Source organism: Conger conger, chromosome 14, assembly GCF_963514075.1.
Source record: "Conger conger chromosome 14, fConCon1.1, whole genome shotgun sequence".
Lineage (NCBI taxonomy): Eukaryota > Metazoa > Chordata > Actinopteri > Anguilliformes > Congridae > Conger > Conger conger.
This window is the reverse complement of record NC_083773.1, coordinates 43,405,538-43,427,766: the sequence shown is the minus strand read 5'-3', so window position 1 is coordinate 43,427,766 and position 22,229 is coordinate 43,405,538. Positions and strand designations below refer to the sequence as shown.

The window sequence follows — 22,229 nt, the reverse complement described above, 5'->3', positions numbered from 1 at the left end:
TCATATTTAATAAAAATAACCTCTTCTGGTCTGCTGTACATTCTCCACCCAGTCTGTATGCCGATCATTTAGAATTATTATTTATTAAAAAAGGCAAGATTAATCCTGTCTGAACTGACATTGCATGAGCACTGTCAGCGGTTTCACCTTTACAATTAAGCTTATCGATACAGATCTTTTGGAAGTATTTTATACTATTTAATAAAAAGTACATATAAGTGTGTTTTTGCCCGTCGTTGTGTAGCCGAAAGGCAGCCGGAGGTGGGATTATTGTTCTAGTGCTGGTTCAGACAGTCACAGAGGGCTACACTCCGTACTGGGGGCGTCTCTGTGTCAGTGCACCGCAAGGATGTACCAGCCACTCAGTAAAGACAGCAGAACTGAGCCTCCATTCTGCCGCAGCCCGGAGACGGCGCTGGAGGAGGGGCCGTCTCCCCGGCCGTGTCGCTGCGGGGGCGGGGTTTCGGGGGCGCACCGGATGAGCGGGGCCTGGAAGGAGGTGGGTCTCTTGTGGGGCCTGTCGGGGCTGGAGCCGTCGGTGGGCCTCTCCCCGGTGAACAGCAGGGGGCGCTGTCGGTGGTCCAGCTCGGCTCTGAAGAGCTCGTACTCCTTGTGCGGGAGCCGAATCCCCAAGGCCCCGCAGCCCCCCGTGGGCGTGACGTCCTGCTCCGCCCCCACCGCCCACAGCCCCGCCCCCCCGCAGCGTCCGGGCCGAGACGCGTTCAGCAGCCGCGCCGTGGGGGGGTCCAGGGCCCTCACCCCAGCCCTGGTCACCCTGAACACCAGCTCCCAGGCCCCAGGGACCCGGGCTGAAGGGCCCCCCAGGGCGTAGTGGCCCCAGGCACGGACGGCGAAGGTGGGCTGGCGGCAAGCGGGGTCGGAGTAGTGCTGGTACAGCCCCTCCCAGGAGCGCGTCGCCTCGTCGAAGGTGAAGAGCCGCGTGAGGAAGAGGACGGCAGGGCGGGACTCGCAGCCCTGACTGACCCAGCGGCCCCCCAGGGAGAGAGACATCGTCGGGGCCAAGGGCAACACCGGGGGTCGCTGTTCTGTGGAGCGGTACACCCGCGCACACACCGGGCAGGGGTGGACATGGTGCTGAGGGAGAGGGGTGGGGGAGAGAGACAGAGAGTTAATAATATACAGTCATTTGTTTCATGTACTGTCTATATATTTACATGCTGATCCTTTATGATGTAACTGCATTCTGCTATATGAATCAAATTTAAGAATTTTATTTGAATACATTTAGAAATACGAAGACATGGTTAGCGCCTGCCACAGACTAGTTTGGAAGGCAAGATGCTTGCTGGTGGAGGTAGGGTGCAGGGGCTTTGCAGTTCCTCTGTAGGGCCTACAATGAACTTGGCATAACTGGGGAGAGGAAGAGGAGGGCTAGCACAGAGGCTGCAGAGAAATCCTGCAGATGGCTCTGGATCAAGAGGGAGGTGGCTAGGGCACGAGCTGAGATGCGTCGCCTGGGTCTGATGTTGAAAGACCCAAAACACTCAATGACCTTGGGTTACATCACTCATGATGTGCTCCAGCTTAGCATCAGAAGATGCATCATTACAGCTGTTGACCTGGAGAAACCAGTGACTACCAGGAATAGGCTTGTTGACAACTAAGAATAGGATTGGTTTGTGACAACTGGAGAGACAGTTGATGGCACAGGTTAGCAGCCCGAGCAGCACCTTCTGTGAAGAATGAACACAGGTCCAGAACCTAGAAAGGCAGAGGGGGAGCCGGGCCCAGAAGCCACCCCCCACAGCCTCCAGGTGCATGCAGTCATTACATTACATTACATTATTGGCATTTGACATTACATTACATTATTGGCATTTGGCAGACGCTCTTATCCAGAGCGACGTACAACAAAGTGCATACCCATAACCAGGGATAAGTTCGCTGAAAGACCCTAGAGGTAAGTACAATTTCAACTGCTACCTGTACAACAAAGATAAGGACAAGGGCCATTTTTTTTTTTTTTTTTTGAACAAACAAACAAACAGAGCAAAAGTCACCAAAGTTAACTATCCAAACACTGCTTACCTAGCCAACTAAAATACCGATACACAAGTCACAGAGACAACAATTAAGGTTCACAGGGAGGTAGGGAGGGATGGGGAGAGGTGCTGTTTGAAGAGGTGTGTCTTCAGCTTGCGCTTGAAGGTGGGGAGAGATTCTATAGTTCTGACCTCAACGGGGAGTTCGTTCCACCACCGTGGAGCCAGAACAGACAGTAGTCGTGAGCGTGAGGTGGAGGTTCTGAGAGGGGGAGGTGCCAAGCGGCCTGTGGAGGCTGAACGAAGAGGTCTGGCAGGGGTGTAGGGTCTGATGATTTTTTGCAGATAAGCTGGGGAAGACCCTTTAACTGCTTGGAAGGCTAGCACCAATGTTTTGAATTTGATGCGAGCCATGACAGGCAGCCAGTGGAGGGAAGTAAGCAGGGGGGTGACGTGTGAGTATTTGGGAAGGTTGAAGACCAGACGAGCTGCTGCATTCTGGATGAGTTGGAGGGGTCTGATGGCGGACGCTGGGAGGCCAGCCAAGAGGGAATTGCAGTAGTCCAGGCGGGACAGAACCATCGCTTGGACCAGGAGCTGGGTCGAGTAGGGGGTGAGAAAGGGGCGGATTCTCCGTATGTTGTATAGGAAGAACCTGCAAGACCGGGTCACCGCCGCAATGTTCTCGGAAAGGGACAGTCTGCTGTCCATCACCACGCCAAGGTTCCTTGCACTGGGTGACGGCGTGAGTGTGGTATCCCCGAGGGAAATGGAGAGATCCAGATGGGGAGAGGTATTAGCAGGGATGAATATCATTTCAGTTTTACCTGGGTTGAGCTTTAGATGGTGGTTGTCCATCCAGCTCTGGATGTCCCTCAGGCAAGCAGAGATACGGGCTGAAACCTGCGTATCAGACGGCGGGAACGAGACGAAGAGTTGGGTATCGTCCGCATAGCAGTGGTAGGATAGCCCATGTGCAGTGATCACAGGGCCAAGGGAGCGAGTATAGAGAGAAAAAAGAAGTGGGCCAAGGACTGAGCCCTGGGGAACTCCTGTGGCGAGGGGCCGAGGTGTCGATACCGAACCAGCCCAGGCAACCTGGAAGGAGCGACCAGAGAGGTAGGACTCAATCCAGTCCAGGGCTGTGCCACAGATGCCCGTTGCTGACAGGGCAGACAGGAGGATGGAGTGATCCACAGTGTCGAAGGCAGCAGAGAGATCTAGAAGAATGAGGACAGAGGAGAGGGAGGCTGCTCGTGCGGCATGAAGTGACTCACTGACGGAGAGGAGCGCAGTCTCTGTCGAGTGGCCCGATCTGAAGCCAGACTGATGGGGGTCTAGCAGGTTGTTGTTAGAAAAGAAGGAAGAAAGTTGAGTAGAAGCGGCTCGTTCTATAGTTTTAGAAAGGAAAGGAAGAAGAGATACCGGGCGGTCGTTCTGGATGATGGAGGGATCCAGGGTAGGCTTTTTTAGCAGCGGAGTGATGTGGCCCCTCTTGGAGGATGCCGGAAAACAGCCGGAAGACAGGGAGGAGTTGACAAGGCTAAGCAGGAGATTAGACTAAGCAGGAGACAATCCTCCCCTGGAGCAATGCAGGGTTAAGGGCCTTGCTCAAGGGCCCAACGGCTGTGTGGATCTTATTGTGGCTACACCGGGATTAGAACCGTCAACCTTGCATGTCCCAGTCATTTACCTTAACCACTACACTGCAGGCCGCCCCATCTAGTGGGCCAGTCGCTGGAAGCAACAGCAAAAGGGGACGTGGAGAGGAGACTGCAGCCTATGACAACCATTATTCTGAGCATGGCTGCGGAGAGATTTGGTGTGGAGGAGAGGAGGGGGATGGGGAAGGCCCAGGAAGCAAGCTGCTTTCATTGCTTCCTCTTTTGAGTTCACCAGGCAGCTTGGGCAGAAATGCAGTAGATACCTAGCTAGTACGGCAGAGGAAGTTGACCAGCACCTGCTTGACACTTTTAGTGACTCCACCAGAGACCAAGATCTAGGGCAATGCAATGTTGTGATAAGACCACCAGAGCCAACTGAGGCATTAGACTTGAGGGAGCCACTCGTAAAAGAAGTCCAGGATGTGGTGAAGAGTGTAAGGCCTAGTTCGGCACCAGGACCAAGTGGCACCCCCTACAAGGTATATAAGCATTGCCCAAAGCTGCCACACAGACTCTGGAGAACCATCAGGGTCATTTACAGCAGAGGCAGAGTAGCACAGCAAGGGGTATGGATTCCTAAAGAGGAGGACTCCAAGGACACCAGTTCAGAATCAGCTCTTCGTACAGGGAAGATTTTCTTCAGCATTGCAGTGAAGCGACTGACTGCTTTTCTTCCTCAGCAATGCATACATTGTCATGTCAGTGCAGAGAGATGGCATTCCAGGGGTATCTGGCTGTCTCAGACACACAGGCATTGTCACACAACTCCTCAGAGAAGCCAGTGAGAACAGGGATAATGTGTGGTTGGACCTAGCCTATGGGTCAAGCTGGTACTGGAAATGCTCTGAAGCACTATGTTCCTACCAATGTGAGAGACCTTCTCCTGGATTATTACAGTAATTGCAGACTAAGAATCTTAGCAGGGTCACTTGCATCAGAGTGGCATAGACTGGAGGTGGGGATCCTCACAGGCTGCACCATTTCAGTGATTCTGTTTGCTTTGGCGATGAACATGTTGATGAAATCTGCTGAATGTGCAGAAGCCCCAGGTCCAAGTCCGGGATCTGCCAACCGCCTATTCACACCTTGATGGATGATGTGACAGTGACTACAGAGTCGCTGTCTGGAGGCAGATGGATCCTGCAGGGGTTTCAGAGACTAATGGGGTGGGCCAGGCTGTCTTTCAAGCGAGGAAAGTCTAGGTCCCAGGTGTTAAAGAAGGCAGAGTTCTATTAGTCTATTATCTAGTTCTATTTTTTCCGCAATTCCCTACCATCTGTGAGAAGCCTGTAAAAAGCCTGTGCAAGATCTTTGACCGCAGCCTCAGAGATGCGGCATCAGTCAAGGTCACCTGCGATGATCTGGAGGGCTGACTAGACAGGCCTCCGGGGAAAATTCAAGGCATGGATTTTTCAATATTGTATCCTGCTGAAGATCCTGTGGCTACTGCTTTTTATGAGTTCCCAAACTCCCTCATGACAGATGTGGCGAGGCAAGTCAATCGCTGCCCAAGGAGATGTATAGGTCTGCTAAGGATCTTGAGTAGTATCGCCCTCTATGGAAACACCGGCAAACTAAGACTCCCCCTGAAGTCCATTGAGGAGGAAGTCAAAATCTTGTGAGTGAGGGAGGTGCTCACTAAGGAATCAAGCGACCCTAAAGTCTCCAGGACAGGGATTGCAGTCAAGACTGGCAGGAAGTGGATAGCAGAGGTTCCTGTGGAGGAGATGGAGTCATGCCTATGCCACAGAGTCCTGGTGGGGGCGGTGACCAGAGGAAGGGCTGTACTGTGAACCTTCACAACCCCCCTATATGCCAGGGCTCTGGGAAGGGAATGGCGGCGGTTAGTCCAGAATGAGCTGAGGGTAGTCGTTGAGGACTGGCAAGGTTTGAGGGCAAGATGCTTGCCAGTGGAGGTTGGGTGCAGGGGCTTTGCAGGGCTGTCCTTTGGTAAGGCCTCCACTGCACTTGGCATCACTGGGGAGACAAAGAGGAGGGTGAATCCGTGGGAGGTTGCTGCTAGGACACAAGCTGAGGCTTGAGCTGAGGCAACTGCTGGTGTCTGATTTTGAAAGACCCAAAGCACCCGGTGATCCCAGGTTACATCACTCACGATGTGATCTAGCATAGCATCAGAAGATGTATCATTACAGCAGAAAGAGGAAAGAACAGTACATATACAGTTCAGGAGAAAAGTATAAATGCTCACATGGTTCTTAATATTAATCAATTGTGAGCCAGCTGAGAAAATATGGTAGACATGGTAACTGGATTTCAAGCTATGAGAAAAGGGTCATTGCATCTGTGTGAATGTAGGCAAGCAATGATTTAAATGGAATGGGCCTCAGGGCAGGCTGGGATACACTTGCAATTTATAAGACTTTACCCTTCAGCTATGGCTTTCATGGCTTAGCCTCTATGAACCTTGTGTGGGAGAATATATACGTTTTGGCGATTGTGAATGTTCATATTTATTACCTTAGGCCAAGTTTTATTTGAAACTGTGTGTGTTCGGTGTGTCTTCAATGAAACTGAAGACTCGTGTTTACCATAACAAGATAGGGCCAATAGAAAAACTCAGTAAATGTAATGTGAATTACGAATGGAAGGAACGTTATCTAACTTTTGTCCGTTTCTTTCAAGATTTTGTAAGACGAGCAAAGTAAGTGATGTCGGATGATCTTTGTTTACGTGCGTTGCTATGGCCTGCTAGTGTGTGAAGGAATGTGCATGTGTGTGTGCATGTGTGTTTTTGCAAGCATGCATATATCTTTGCATACAATTAATAAATACAGGTATTAAGGCAGACTTCTAAAACTTGTACAACGAATGACACAAATCTATGTGTAAAAAGAATATTCAGTAGCAAAGTTAATTCACAACCATGTGCACATGCATATTTGCATGCATATGTGTGTGACACTTTATGTGCATATGTGTGTGAGACTTTATGTACGTGTGTGCGCGTGTATATGCACGTGTGCGTACCCACAATCTCACCATAGAGTTCTGCAGGGGGCGCTGGTAGCCAGTGGGGCGGTAGTGCGCTCGCTGGCTCCAGTCGGTGGGCACGTCTCCCAGGAAGAGCTCCTGCACAATCGCTCCGCGGGCGTGATGCTGGGTCTCCACCCTCAGCAGGCTGAGCTCAGTCATGGAGAACCCTAGGGGCTCCAGGCAGGCGGACCCCCTGGCCCTGGGACTGTGCAGCTCGTACGGGCGCCCGGGGACCCAGCCCCGCTCCCCCTGGGCGTGGCAGAGCGGCGGCAGGCGGGCGGCCAGCCCATGCAGGGCCGCCGCACTGTGGAAGACCACGGACACTGTGTGCAGGTGGGGCTCGGCCTCCGTGCCCCCGCGCGTTACCCAGGAGGCCTGGCGGAGACGCAGCCGCCCCTGCACCAGCAGCGAGTAGGCCGGCTCGCGGCAGCCGCTGTCCCGGTAATAGAACTGCAGAGCCTTGAACTGCCGGCTGGAGTAGAAGGTGTAGGAGCGCGTGAGATACTCCGGACCGGGGCGAACCTCGCACCTGAGAGGAGAGGGGTGGGGGGGGAGCGGGAACAACTTAAACCTGATTGTTGTGTTTTGTGTTCTATCTTTGCTGTGTACCGTCAATGGTGAGCTCCAGCAAAAAAAAACTTGATTTGGTGTTCCACCTCACCCGTGGAAAAATTTGTATGACTTGGATTCAAAACCACATCGTTCAACAGCATCTGCAAAAGTCAATTTGGGTATATCTCTTCATAGACCCCTTTGTATCATAACTCAAACATGCAATGGTGTCAAATGTATTGTTTTCTCTGCATTATTTCTGAAGTCACAATCTCAATGTTGAGGAGAAAATGAAAGGTTTGCATTATTTGCATCTGAATTCCATCCTCAAATGCATCTGAATGCATTTGGAAACCGGTGATTGGCAGTCAGGGACCAGATGCTGTCATTGTTTAGCTGGTGATTCTGTACATTTTTGGCCCAAAATAAAAAGGTAAATGTAAATATGCAGTAGAACACTATGTAGAACAGCAGTATTATGTATAGAGCAGCTCTGGGAGGTCTAGGTAAGGGGGGATGATGTATAGAGCAGCTCTAGGTAAGGGGGGATGATGAGGAGAACAGCTCTGGGAGCTCTAGGTAAGGGGGATGATGTATAGAGCAGCTCTAGGTAAGGGGGGATGATGTATAGAGCAGCTCTGGGAGCTCTAGGTAAGGGGGGATGATGTATAGAGCAGCTCTGGGAGCTCTTGGTAAGGGGGGATGATGTATAGAGCAGCTCTGGGAGCTCTAGGTAAGGGGGGATGATGTATAGAGCAGCTCTGGGAGCTCTTGGTAAGGGGGGATGATGTATAGAGCAGCTCTGGGAGCTCTAGGTAAGGGGGGATGATGTATAGAGCAGCTCTGGGAGCTCTAGGTAAGGGGGGATGATGTATAGAGCAGCTCTGGGAGCTCTAGGTAAGGGGGGATGATGTATAGAGCAGCTCTGGGAGCTCTTGGTAAGGGGGGATGATGAGGAGAACAGCTCTGGGAGCTCTAGGTAAGGGGGATGATGTATAGAGCAGCTCTAGGTAAGGGGGATGATGTATAGAGCAGCTCTAGGTAAGGGGGGATGATGTATAGAGCAGCTCTGGGAGCTCTAGGTAAGGGGGGATGATGTATAGAGCAGCTCTGGGAGCTCTAGGTAAGGGGGGATGATGTATAGAGCAGCTCTGGGAGCTCTAGGTAAGGGGGGATGATGTATAGAGCAGCTCTGGGAGCTCTAGGTAAGGGGGGATGATGTATAGAGCAGCTCTGGGAGCTCTAGGTAAGGGGGGATGATGTATAGAGCAGCTCTGGGAGCTCTAGGTAAGGGGGGATGATGTATAGAGCAGCTCTGGGAGCTCTAGGTAAGGGGGGATGATGTATAGAGCAGCTCTGGGAGCTCTAAGTCAGATGAACTTGCCTGGAGGAGACCCAGCTACCCTCCAGCTTTGGAGGAATGAGCGCTGTGATTCTGGCTCCATCCTGTAGGTGGCGCAGCTGAGCCTGGCACTGTGGCTCCCACAGGAGTTTGACTGTGTTGTTGACAGGAGACGTGAAGGGTGCCGTCGGTACCTCCCATAATATACTTCCTGACACCAAGGCAACTGGAAACATAGGCACAAGAAGAATCGTGAGAAATTAGGATTCTATAGATTCTATTTCACATCACAGGGTACTTTTAGCCCTCGGAGACCTACGCATATTTTCAATTTTAGTTTTTAAGTCATAACTTTAGTCTGCCTTTACCTTCACCATCAAGTCAAGTTGCTTTGAGTAGAATCTCAAGTACATGAACAACCCATGAAACGTATTATATGTGAACTGCAATGAAAGACCCAAAAAAGAGAAAATCTCAGTGAATGTCTTGTCATTTATAACACACAGCTGACACATTTCACACAATCATTGTCTTGCTGCATGACGAAGTTCCTCCAAATTGGATGCCTTTCTCTGTACACTACAGCGGTCATGAAAACTAGATTCCCTGTGCACCACCACTGGATGGCGTAGTTGGACTGCCCTCTGCTAGCAAGAATACAATGGTGTACTTGCACCTGCCACTATTACACCTGTCAGTCCACCAGTTTTTTTGGGCAAATTGCCACTGCTAGACATCCCGCCGTTGTAAAAACAATTTCAGGGGGACCAGCCGGGTAGGGAGAGGGTTCCCGTGCTATCACGCAACCTGTGAGGATTTCGCCGCGCTTTCTGGCTCCCTAATTCACAACTGTTTTGCAAAGCTTGTGATGGGAAAGCGTGAATTTCTAAACTTCACTTCTGCCCGTGGTGCAGATTGCTGATTTGCAGGAGATTTCTGGCCAGTCGCAGATATCAGGGAGCAGGTGATACGTTCCGGGAGACTGCCAGGGCAACAGTGGCGGGGGAGAAGCACTCAAGGTGAAGATGAGCTGTTAATGGAAAGCAGAATAGTTGTCTAATGGTCCATGGTGGTCACTCGCAAAATGCTGGGAGACTGATAGCTTGCAGACCAATGATGGAGGTCTGATGGGCACATGCTTGCTGGCTCCATCCATCTTGCACAGAACCAGGTAGGCCAGAGTTCAGCATTTCAACTCCAGCCAGCTGCCCTTGTCATTCAATCTATTTAGGGTGGCCTGTAGCGTAGAGGTTAAGGTACATGACTAGGACCCGCAAGGTCGGTGGTTCAATCCCCGGTGTAGCCACAATAAAATCCGCACAGCCATTTCTGACATTCTGGACCTAAATGAACTGGGACATCTGCATGTTCATGCACGTGCATTGCCAAGTTAGGCAAACACTTTGAAAACCCCTCGAGTCCTGTCAGGCCGTTTTGATTTGCTGTTTCTCATTACTCCGCGTTGCACAACTGAACATGTCCGCCTCTATCACCAATCAAAAAGCCTCTACCGCATAACACCCCACCCCGTCTCCCGAGTGGTGGAACAAACTCCCCATTCCTCAATCACTGCCCATCTTCCACCACGGTCCAAAACTAACCGCATCAGACCTTGACCAAATTGCAGGTCTACCCCACAATGTAGTATCTTTTTAATGTAACACTTGTATTTTGATATTCTAGTACTTTCATGTTGCACTTGTATCTGCATCTTGATGTTGTAGCTCTTTATCATATCTCTTGTAATCATGGCTCACTTCTAGTTTATGACTTGCCATAGCTTTATTGACTCAGCCAATGTTTACTGTGTGAACTAGACTTGATGTTCATGGCAGGGGATAACTGATAACTGATAGGTTATAAGAACTGTACTTTATCTGACCTGTGTTCTGTAGTTGCTCCAACGACCTTCGGTATGCACGTATTACATGTCGCTTTGGATAAAAGCCCCTGCCATATAAAATTAAATGTACTATAATGCAATAGAACAGTTCCCACATTAACACGGCAGGCACACGGCAAACTGCTGACATCCATTCTCAACTCAACAAACAGGACAAATGATCTGTTATGAAATGTGAGTGAAGTTCATGGATAAATATTCCAAAGCATTCTGGGTAGGCATGCTTTCCATCTTTAAGAATTTGGCAGCTTCTCAAGACACTGTTCAGAACAACAGTAAATTAATGCAGTGCCTTAAGCGGTATTAAATTATTTAGGATGTTTCAATCTGGGTATGAATATGTAATTCATATTTTTGCATAATAAAATACGGTTTCCTCTGTGGCTTGATCGACAGCCAGCCTGATGTTGTGGAATATATTTGTGTTTTAATCATGTCATGTTAAATCAAATATTTAATTAATTTAGCAGATACTCTTATCCATATCAACATACAAAATATTGCATACAACAGACGAACACCAGATTAGATGCAAAATTTGTGTCATACAATCATTCATTGTACAAAGCAATACTACAACAAACAGTAACACATTTTTACACATAAGCAACATAAAAATAAGTAGTCAGAAGAGCCGTCATCATCTGAATGTCAGGCTCTGCATTTTTCACTGTCTAGGTTTTGTCTAGGTTGTTCGCGTTTCTGTGTTTTTGTACCTCTGTGCACACCGTAGCTACCCTGTCACTTCATTCATTCGTTGTACCTGTGTTTTCACTTCCTGATTGTTTCCCACACCTGATTGCTGTTTCTCTCTTATTACCGGTCTTATTTATACCCCTCAGTTTGTATGTCTCGTCACCTGATTGTTACATGTCTTTTCCATACTCTCCATTGTTTTCTGATTGATCTCCGTTACGACCTGGTTTGTCCCCGACTTCCACGCTTTGTTTATCCCGTCTGTCTGATTTGGAACCATAGTTTATTGACCTGTTTTTGTACCTCGACATTTGTTTTTGGATTCTGTTTCTGCCTACTTAGCCCATTAGCTACCGACCCTTCGCCTGTGACCACGATTACAATTTGGATTATCCCTGTTATACCTGTTTGCTGGAGTTTTGACCCATTGCTTGGACTTTGTTTTACGAACTGCCTTATCCCCGCTGAATCTGTTTGCTGGCTATTGACCATCGCCTGTTTGACTCGCCTGAACAAAATAAAAACTCTAAACAAACTTCCTGCCTGTTGGATTACTGCGATTGGGTTTGCTTATTCTATGGACCTGATACTGAATACATTTGGGGTTGAGATAAAAAGATTAACATGTGACAAGAGAAAATTTCAGCTTTTATTTCCTGGTATTTACATTGTGTTAAACTACTTAGCATTTCTCTGTAAGGTGGCAGAATGTTTTTAGACTTCTGAATTCATCCTGCTGCTACCATCATGAGTCCCATCATCAATAAAGATTAGTGAGCCCTCTCCAGAAGCAGCTATGCAAGCCCAAGCCATGACACTTCCTCCACCATGCTTCACAGATGAGCTTGTATGTTTTGGATCATGAGCAGATCCCTTCTTTCTCAACACTTTGGCCTGTCTATCACTTTGATTGAGGTTAATCTTGGTCTCATCAGTCCATAAAACTTTGTTCTTTTCATTTTTGTTGGCTCATCTCTGGACTTGCAAATTGTAATCTCACCTTCTGATTCTTACTACTGATGAGTGGTTTGCATCTTGTGGCCTCTATATTGCTGCTCTCTTCTCCAAATGGTTGATTGAGATACCTTCACCCCTGTCCTGTTGAGATGATTTGTGATGTTTTGGGGTTTTTCTTCATAGCTCTCACAATGTTTCTGTCATGGCCGACCTGTTGCTCAGTACGCCAGCGGTTTCTTTCTTTTTCAGGACATTCCAAGTTGTTGCACAAGCTATCCCCAAAAGTGGCTCTGATCGATTTCACCTACTTTCTAAGCTTCAAAATGGCGTGCTTTTCTCCTAAAGACAGCTCTCTGATCTTCATGTTAGTTTATTTAATTTCTTTATTTTTAACACAAATTCAGTCTTCTCAGGCAAAACCCAAGGTGGCTCAGACATTCAGGACTATTTATTGTTTCACCAATCAATCTAACAGAACACATCTGGGCAACAAGAAAGACCTGTCAGTCACATGTTCCAATACTTTTGCTCAACTAAAAATTGGGCTGATATAAAACGTTATATATTCTAAGTTGAAATACCAAGATTGAAAGATCAGAAAATAAAAGCTGAAATGCAGATGTATCTTCTCATGGACATCTTTTGACCTCAAACTCAATTGTCTTCAGTGTATAGCAAAAACAAAGGAATATCCATGTGCTGTGAGCCGCAGTGTCTGCTGGCATTTGCTTCAACCATGCGGTATACCACCTGATTTCACTAATTAGCTTATTATCTGAAACCAAGCAGGTGAAATAATGAGTGAAATCAGGTGGTGTAGCGCACGTTAGGAGCAAATACCTGCAGACACTGTGGCCATTGACGTGGAGTAGCGCTGGGTTAGATGATAGATGAATGGGTGAATGGACGGATGGATATGATTTGCTCACCTTTGTATCGTCTTGTAATAAAATACATTTTATTTTTTGCATCCCTGAGGGTGAACTACTTGAAAAAGAGTGAAATCTCTCTGTGGGACGAAAAAAATATCCCAAAATTCACAGGATATAAAGGTGATTTACAAACACCTTTAGCACTCCCAAAAGCAATAACACAACCAAGGATTGGTGCAAAACAAATACCACGACTAACCATTGGACAAGTTATAGATACTTCTGGAGACACCCAGATATAATGATTACAAATAAATCACTAAAATCAGACAAAACCTTCCTAAGATATGGCTCCACAATGATCCACGAAATATAAAAGCACGCAAAGATAAATCGTGGGTTTTTAGAAAGTTAAAATAAAGCTTCCTCTTAAATGTTAAAACTGCATTATATGGTTGACAGGAAGGCATTTGAAGGTTCAGATTTGTGTGATTTGCTTTGTTATGAGATGAACTATTCGCTGCCATATATAGATCTGAATCTGTAGGCCTCAGCTGCTGAGAGGGGAGAAAGTCTGGCTTGTCACTTCAATCAGCAGCCAGCTGCAATTCTCTTTTTATTTCTTTAAATCCTTTTTCTTAAACTGGAGATTTTAGATATGCAGTTGTGAAAGTGGGGGAAAAGGCTACCCTGTTTTAAACAATGGGGGGAGTTAAATAGACTCCCAAAAGATTTGTTTGTTCATTCTGTCTAGTACTACTTATTGCTGTGGTTTAGATTCTTTGCAGGTCGATGGCAAATTAAACTTACAACCAAGCTGTTTCTGTCCATGTTATTTTATTAATTGTGAAAGAAACAAAAAATATTCAGATATTGTGTTTCATATCCGTTTGTATCCATTGACCACTGTTGTAATGTTCAGACACTGGGATTAAAGCAAATCACCACATTCAGTGGCATTCATATAGGCTATTAATTCTATGAGATTAATGTTAGCAAATAAATAGTCTATTTCTAAAATGGTTTCTAAAACCAACATAAAAGTTTGAGTAGTCGGGAATTGGACCTGACGAGTGCCGTATGGCCCAATGTGCACTCTGAGCGAGGAGAGGGACTGTGTGAGGCGACCCAGCCCAGCGCGATTTTGATTTAACCCAAATGCGAGTCGAGAATGAAGAGGCTCCGCTCCGGGGGGACGGGGCGGCCTGCTTGTAACGAGCAGGACGGCTCCAGTTTCAGCATCCACAGCCAAACGTCAAACAACGATGGCGATGAGTCCCCGCAGACTCGTTCTCTCGCTTCCCCTGTAATCCCCATTCCACCTACCCCCTCCTCAGCGAGACCGTAAAGACCACTCATGTACAACTTTATGAACGTCCACGTCCGGTTGCGCGCCATATAAGCGGGGACGCGGCTGAGGCCGGGGTCTTGCCTTGAGCATTTTCGAAAGCGTCTGCATAATATCTTTTGTCGACGCTTCGGGTCCAATTACAATCGGTCCCGGTTTCTAACTGGGAAATGGTGGTGATCCGTGAATAGCATTTTATTGCCATTGCTTTAATTTAGAGTGTCTTTGTTTGTGCGAGTCAGCCAACGAGCTTCCCCAGAGAATGTTCCGAGTCAACCGCTTCTCTTGAGGGTGAGTATGAATCCGAACCATTGTTGGTTGTTTGTCAAATTATGAAATGATTTCCGTATGTGCTGATGCTTCATTTGATACCTCTCGCAGTTTAAGCACAGGCCCGGTGCGTTCCAACCTTTAACGAAAACATATATAAATTGAATAAAAACAACCAAATTTAGCTATTTCCCTCTAAATATTTTACGCTCCAATCTCTACAGTTATTAACATATTCCACAATAACGCTGATCGTCCTTTCATTCCAGCTGTTTCGCTCCAGTGCAAATATCTAATAGTCTATTTTATGCGATGCAAGACCATTTTTCCGCAGGGCACATAAGTATGCTCCAAAGTTGAAATATTTTGGAGCACGCTAATGCATGTCGATTAGTAGATGTCCACCTGAATAATTTTTCCTGTTAGCGCACATTCATTTTCAGGAGCAAAAGTTCCTATAATGGGAGCATCGTAGGGGTCACTGAACGACACAGTGAGTGAACAATAATGGTGACAAGTGCAGTAATAAAGGAGCATAGAAATATATTGTAGACTATAATATGTGTTACATTTGCCGAGAGTTTTCTTTAGATTTTTTTTTGTTGCACGAAGGTCGTGCTTCAGTCCCTCCGCGCTGCTTTGGACCGTGTCCCCGCGGGGCGCCATGGAAACGATTACACGCGCGCTTTAACATATGGTTGCGTTTACGCGCGCTGGGAGTGTGGGACAGGGAGGGAAAGCACCGCCTGAAAATTAAAATTACTGAGAAATTGGGGTTCCAATTAGGCAGTCTCTTTTTTCTTTTCTTTTTTTGCTAAAATGAAGACAATAACCACTGCAGCTATCTAAAATATTTTGAATATTAAGCATATGCCCATATCAATGGTCAATTGGACATACACTCTTTGTACTGTTTATACGCCTAATTAGTCCACTTTGCTCTTGTGAGTAGCTTCAATAATATATAGAAACATGGAAACGAATAAGAACAAAATACCAAAACAGATTTATTTCAGCTGCAATAAAGGGAAACATTTGGATTTCAGATACCACGGTTTGACAAGTACATAGACATTGTTATTTTAACGACGATTACTTTCACATTTCTTCGACAGTCTGTCCAGTGAAAAGGGATTGTTTATGGCAATTTTGAATACGATCCATTCTGAAGGCATACGAGCCAAAAAGCCGGCTGTGTCTCCAAGTTATGAATTTATGAGTGTCAGTGGAGATGTCGTTGCACGGTCTGTGGCCGCGGTGTCCCGTCTATTATGCGCATTCCTTCTTCACGCTTACATTTCACAATTTAGTCATGTGGCAGATGCTTTGGGTCAAAGTGACTTATAGAACTGCGTTTCACTTGGGAAGTAAAAACCATGAGAGATAGAGATGGTTTGATTATTTATTTTGAACGGGTTTTTTTGTGAATCCTGGTGCTGTAAAGTCTATATGAAATAATGAATTATAGAAAATGTTTAAGGAGTTCTAGATTTGCTATACAAAGAAACTTGTGGGGGTACTTCAGGACAGTGTATCCATGATTCCAACTTTTGATTTAGTGAAGTCTGTAACCTGACCAGCAGAGGGCGTTGCAGCAAAACATGTGTGGTCCATATCAATCTGACTTGCTGCCAAGACAAGATTGTTTGGTTAAAGGCCAAAGTAATCTACCTGTCTGGATGTCCCATCACAAGACACCACACACTGGAGACTTTGATATATAGACAGCGTGTAATTTATGAAAAACCTCCGCGCACAGGCTTGTTTGTTTGTATTTGGGATGAAAGTTTGGCAGCTGCGGCCCTTTGAGGTCCCGTCCTTTTGGACATCTAAAAATATGTTTCCCCATACCTGTCTATTTAGAGCCGTCCTGAGCAAACTGTTTTTCGACAGGGCACGTGCTGTTTTTCAGATCCTCGGAGTTGAGTTCACATGTTCTGTGGTACATTTAATGCCCACAACTAGCCCACTACCAAACTGTTCATCTGTCAGTCAAGCTGTCTGCACTAAGAAAACAGGAGACATAGCCCCTGCTGCACCATACAGCTCTGCTCTGAGACATAGCCCCTGCTCCACCATACAGCTCTGCTTGGAGACATAACCCCTGGTCCACCACACAGCTTTCAAGTTCCGTCCCGGATCCAGTTTCCGGCTTTGCAGCAGACCCAGTGCGACTGCTGTTCCAGCATTCAGCAGAACCTCAGCTCCGGTCCACAGCACCTCTCCCGGTCTAGTTTCCAGGAACATGCCCAGTTTCCTGCACTGCACCAGGTCCAGTCTTTAGCCCCTCCGCAGACACTGTTTCCCAGGTTACCCCTGATCCCGTCTCCAGATCCGATCCCCAGCAGTACAGACCACAGGGATGGCTCCAGTGCACACAGACAGCAGTACAGACCACAGTGATGGCTCCAGTACACACAGACAGCAGTACAGACCACAGTGATGGCTCCAGTACACACAGACAGCAGTACAGACCACAGTGATGGCTCCAGTGCACACAGACAGCAGTACAGACCACAGTGATGACTCCAGTGCACACAGACAGCAGTACAGACCACAGTGATGACTCCAGTGCACACAGACAGCAGTACAGACCACAGTGATGACTCCAGTGCACACAGACAGCAGTACAGACCACAGTGATGGCTCCAGTATACAGAACCAGCTGTACAGACCACAGGGATGGCTCCAGTATGCAAAAGCAGCAGTACAGACCACAGTGATGGCTCCAGTACACACAGACAGCAGTACAGACCACAGTGATGGCTCCAGTGCACACAGACAGCAGTACAGACCACAGTGATGGCTCCAGTGCACACAGACAGCAGTACAGACCACAGGGATGGCTCCAGTGCACACAGACAGCAGTACAGACCACACTGACGGCTCCAGTGCACACAGACAGCAGTACAGACCACAGTGATGGCTCCAGTGCACACAGACAGCAGTACAGACCACAGGGATGGCTCCAGTGCACACAGACAGCAGTACAGACCACACTGACGGCTCCAGTGCAGGGAGGTTACTGTGAGGCAGTGAACGTGAAGCGACACCCATAATGACGGAGCCTGTGACTCTCACTGGGTCACAGACACAATAGAGGCCCTCGCTCAGAGCAGATTCCCCCGCCGCCCAAAACATTCCCACTGACCACAGGAAGGGGAAGAACAAAGAGAGAGCAGTTGATGGTCTGCTGGTTTTCAATTCCTCGCCGTTTCGCAGCGCTGTGCCTGTGAGCTGGGCTTTCTGCACGGCTAAGCCCGGCCTCGGTGTCTGACGAGCCTGCCCAGACTCCACCGGCAGCAGCTGTGTGCCAGCCGCATCCGGCCCTGTTCACCCCACTGCCTCACACCCCGCGCCAGCCCTCAGAGAAACTCCCCCGACGGGAGGAACAAACCGCCACGCGAGAACAGCCCTCTCAGGGCCGGGACCAGCGGGGCCATCATGACGACAAGCCGATGACAGTAGCCAGGTCCTGCATCGTAATAAGAGTGTGAAATAATCAGGGTGTCTGGGGGACCGATATCTCTTCCGCACCTCTGGATACTGTCAGGGTCCACTCCAGGGCCATGTGGCAAGGCTCATTCCGTTCCAGGATTTCATGCCAGCCCCTCATAATTACTTAATTAGTGGAATGGTTTATTTGACCTGACATTTTTTCTAAAGGTATAATCTACAGTTGTGGGCTGTTTTTACTGTGTCCCTATACTGGAGTGACTCAACAGAGCTGCTGAGAGTACTATGACAGAATAATTTGAACGAAAACCAGGACACAGGCCAGCTCTCCCGGAATGGAGCTAAGCATCCCTGATTTAATCTCTTGAGTTTTTCCTCCGTACTGCCATTGCCTGGGACTGGGAGGGTCCCAGCTATGGGACTGGGAGGGTCCCAGCTATTCAGTGTGTGGAGTCAAACCTGCAGAGTTATTTATCTTGTGAGGAGGTAGGAGTGTGCTCAATTTCAAATGCATGCCTTTTGAAATACGTATTTTTTGCATGTAATTTGCCTAAATTTTAATGATCTGTTCTCCCGTGCCACCCGCAAAGCAAAGCAATCTCCACAGTTCTGATTGTAGTTTACAGAGATTTACACAATTCTATTTGAAACTGAAATACTAAAATACTGAACTCAAAAATAAATGTGTGCCCTGTAAGAGGATTATTTGGACTGAATGAATGAATGAATGACAATGAATTTCCCCTCCGCAGGTGCCGGGGTCTGGGGTCGGCGGGAGTGTGTGAAGAGCCGTGCTGCTGAAGAGCTCTCGTCTTTCCTCAACGACGGGAGTGAGAGGCTCCGCTCTGCAGAGACCCCCTGTCTGGCCGTCCCCTCTGAACGCCGCTGACTGGTGAAACGCCCCCGAGCCCCAAGGCTAGTGATGCCAAACGAGCGTCGCCCTGCGCCAGGGGTCAGTCACGGCGGCGTCCTGTTATTTCAGCCATTACTCTAATCAGAGCACAGGCTCCAGGGCCGTGACTTCCAGGGGGGAGGGGGGAGGGGGGGGGTGCATTTCAAAGAGCACCGCTGTTACAATAGGCAGCCCCCCTCCACCCAAAGGCACCCTAACTAACTAGACATTCCACGGCTCTGAGTGAGTTAAGGATGAAAATGAAACCTTCAAACAAGCTTTGATTTTGGAAAATTTGGGTCATTTTCGTCAGAGGCTCCCGAAATCTGGACCTCAGCTACTTTCAATATTTTTGGGGTAGAAAGAGTTGACCTTTTCGGTGTTTGACAGTGAACTTCTGGGATTGCACAGTGTTTACCATGGATGCATGCTGTTTTCTGCTCTTACAAAGCAGAGCATATTTCTGTTATATTACTTATGTCCATTCATGATTTGAAATTTCCTGCCAATATTCACCTTGAAGCCATTAGGCCTGGTTACAGTCTGTCTATATTGTGTATTTTTTTTTACCACTTGTACCTGCGGTTTTCAGAATGTACCTGTCAGATGGTGTATTCTGCAAAAGATCTCCCAGCTCTAACACCAATAGCCGTAACAAAGGAATCCATTATATTTCAGAATTTCAGGTGGTATCTCAAGCACCTTCTCTCGTGTAGTGCACTGCAATATTTATGATCTTCGCAAAGCAGCTGAAAATAATACCCTGAGGCTATATTACACTTTAATGTCCTTCATTAACATGCCAGTTAAGATGAAAACAGCATTGTGATCCTACACACATTACTCTCAGGACTGGTTTTGGAGGTGTACTCTTTTCAGTATAAATGTGCTGTTCTGTCCAGTTGAAAGCAGGCACTAATCCCGACTCCCTGGCGTTGGAAATTGAGGATACGGAGCTTGTGATCACGAGAAGGATAATATCCCGGCGCTCGCTGTAAGCCCCTCTGCTGCGGTGTGATTGTGAGTGGAGGAGACCTCGCAGAGCAGAGCCAATTAAACCCAACAAAAGGGCCACTGTGCCTGCCGCTCGCGGGGCTTTTGTTCCTGCCGTTCGGACACTGCCGACTCCTGAGACCTCTCTTAGATGGGACAACAATCGCCTGAACTCGTTTGGAAATCTCCAAATATCGGCTACTTTGATTTACCGATTGGTCGTCAGTCTGTTTACGCGTTGACAAACATTGCAGAAAAACTGTGCGTGAATTTACAGTACGCATGTTAGTGCATGTGTATGTGTAGAATTTAATATATATCCTGTGTTACTACATACAGCGTATTATGCGCTACTGTATAAGTCATTTGGAATTATGTTTGAGTTGATAATGACACAAAGCATTTTCTTTCATTCTTAATGAACAAAGAAACTGATTAAGGTTAAGCATGTTTGACAGTTCTTTCTCTGAGCTGTTAAAAGCCTTCAAGAGCAGGGTAGCAAAAAATCTATATGAACTGACAGATTGTAATACACTTTGCAACACAGACTTAACAGAGAAGCACATTTCAAAGCATTTAAGAACACAAATATTTAGGTGCAAAGTTTTATGCCAATTCCCTGGCTAATAAAATGTTTTAATTGTTTAACTTGGTTTTATTTCAAAATCTCTACAACCTACAAGGCTCATGTTAATGGAGAGCAGAACCATAAAGAAAGGCGGAATATAGTATAATATTATAATATTTTCAGTTTGATCCATGGGTGCTTTTTTGGTTGAGAATTGTGAGCACTAAGCTCTGATTAGAGGGCAAACAAAGGACAGAGAGAGAGAGGGATAGAGGGAATGAGAGAGAGAGGGAGAGAGAAAGAGAGAAGAAAATGAGAGAGAGGGATAGAGGGAATGAGAGAGAGGGATAGAGGGAATGAGAGGGAGAGGGAGAGAGAAAGAGAGAAGAGAATGAGAGAGAGAGGGATAGAGGGAATGAGAGGGAGAGGGATAGAGAGAGAGAAAGAGAGAAGAGAATGAGAGAGAGGGATAGAGGGAATGAGAGGGATAGAGAGAGAGAAGACAGAATGAGAGGGATAGAGGGAATGAGAGGGATAGAGAGAGAGAAAACAGAATGAGAGGGATAGAGGGAATGAGAGGGATAGAGAGAGAGAAAACAGAATGAGAGGGATAGAGGGAATGAGAGGGATAGAGAGAGAGAAAACAGAATGAGAGGGATAGAGGGAATGAGAGGGATAGAGAGAGAGAAGACAGAATGAGAGGGATAGAGGGAATGAGAGGGATAGAGAGAGAGAAAACAGAATGAGAGGGATAGAGGGAATGAGAGGGATAGAGAGAGAGAGACCAGCAGTCACTTACCTTCACAGAGCCAAAGCAGCGAAAGCCCCTTCAGCAGGTGAGTGACACCAGCCCTCGACATGATCGCACGCACACACACACACGCACACACACACTCCGAACGGTGATCGGCTTCCTTAACAATCCAGTTGTGGGCAACCACCTCACTCAACAAGTGACTTTCTCCAAGGACGTTTCCATTGCAGCATATACGGGATTCATGAGGTAAGTCTGATCAGCAGCTCTTCTCCTGCACTCCTCTGGCACTCGTTGGTTTCACCTCCTTGTGAAAAAGAAAGAATGCACTGCTGTCCCTTAGCACTGTTTTATTTTATTCAAATATATTTATTCCTCAGTTCCTTTTTAGTACATTTACTCCTTCGGCTCCTTTTTGGCAGTCTGGTTGGCGGTATGCAGGAGAGAGTTGGTCTGACTGTCTCAATCTCTCTCTCTCTCCAGCGGAGGTTTGGCTGACTGTGTCTGTGTTCTGAGCGCTGCGGGTTTAAAGAGAGGGAGAGAGAGAGAGAGAGAGAGAGAGTGGAGGAGGGGACTTTAGACTTCCCAGACACTAACCCTCTGGGGAGTATTTGAGAGCAAGGTGCAAGAGGGCAAAATCAAAGCAGAGGAGGGGAGCGAGTCTCTGTCCAGAAACAAAACCGCCACCGCAACCCTGGATTCCCTGACAGCCTTCAGCCCTTCAGCCCCCCGCTTGGGGGGGTCACGGGAGGAAGGGTTCCAGGTCGGGCCAGGCAGCCAGCTCAGCATTACAGAGCTCAGGGAACCCAGAAAAAGCTTATCGGTCTGAGGAGAGGGGAACGTTCCTCTCACAGTTTTTGTAACCTTGGAATTTTAAGGTTCTATCTGCGTTCTGATTGGTTTCGAGATATTGAGCTTCAAAGATACCAAAGTGAAGGGGCTCCAAGCAGATAGAACCTTTTAAA

The 22,229-nt window shown here is 47.4% G+C and overlaps 1 protein-coding gene across 1 annotated transcript; it reads right to left on the bottom strand.

Annotated features, from left to right (window-relative positions):
* Positions 1-333: 333 nt before the first annotated feature.
* apcdd1l (adenomatosis polyposis coli down-regulated 1-like) lies at positions 334-21,738 on the bottom strand. The gene is made up of 4 exons (XM_061218817.1): positions 21,310-21,738; positions 8,598-8,781; positions 6,668-7,190; positions 334-1,095 (listed from the first exon to the last, which is right to left on the bottom strand). Exons 1-4 carry the CDS (start codon positions 21,368-21,370, stop codon positions 334-336), a joined length of 1,530 nt encoding a protein of 509 aa, XP_061074801.1. The 5' UTR covers positions 21,371-21,738.
* Between the last annotated feature and the right edge of the window lie 491 nt (positions 21,739-22,229).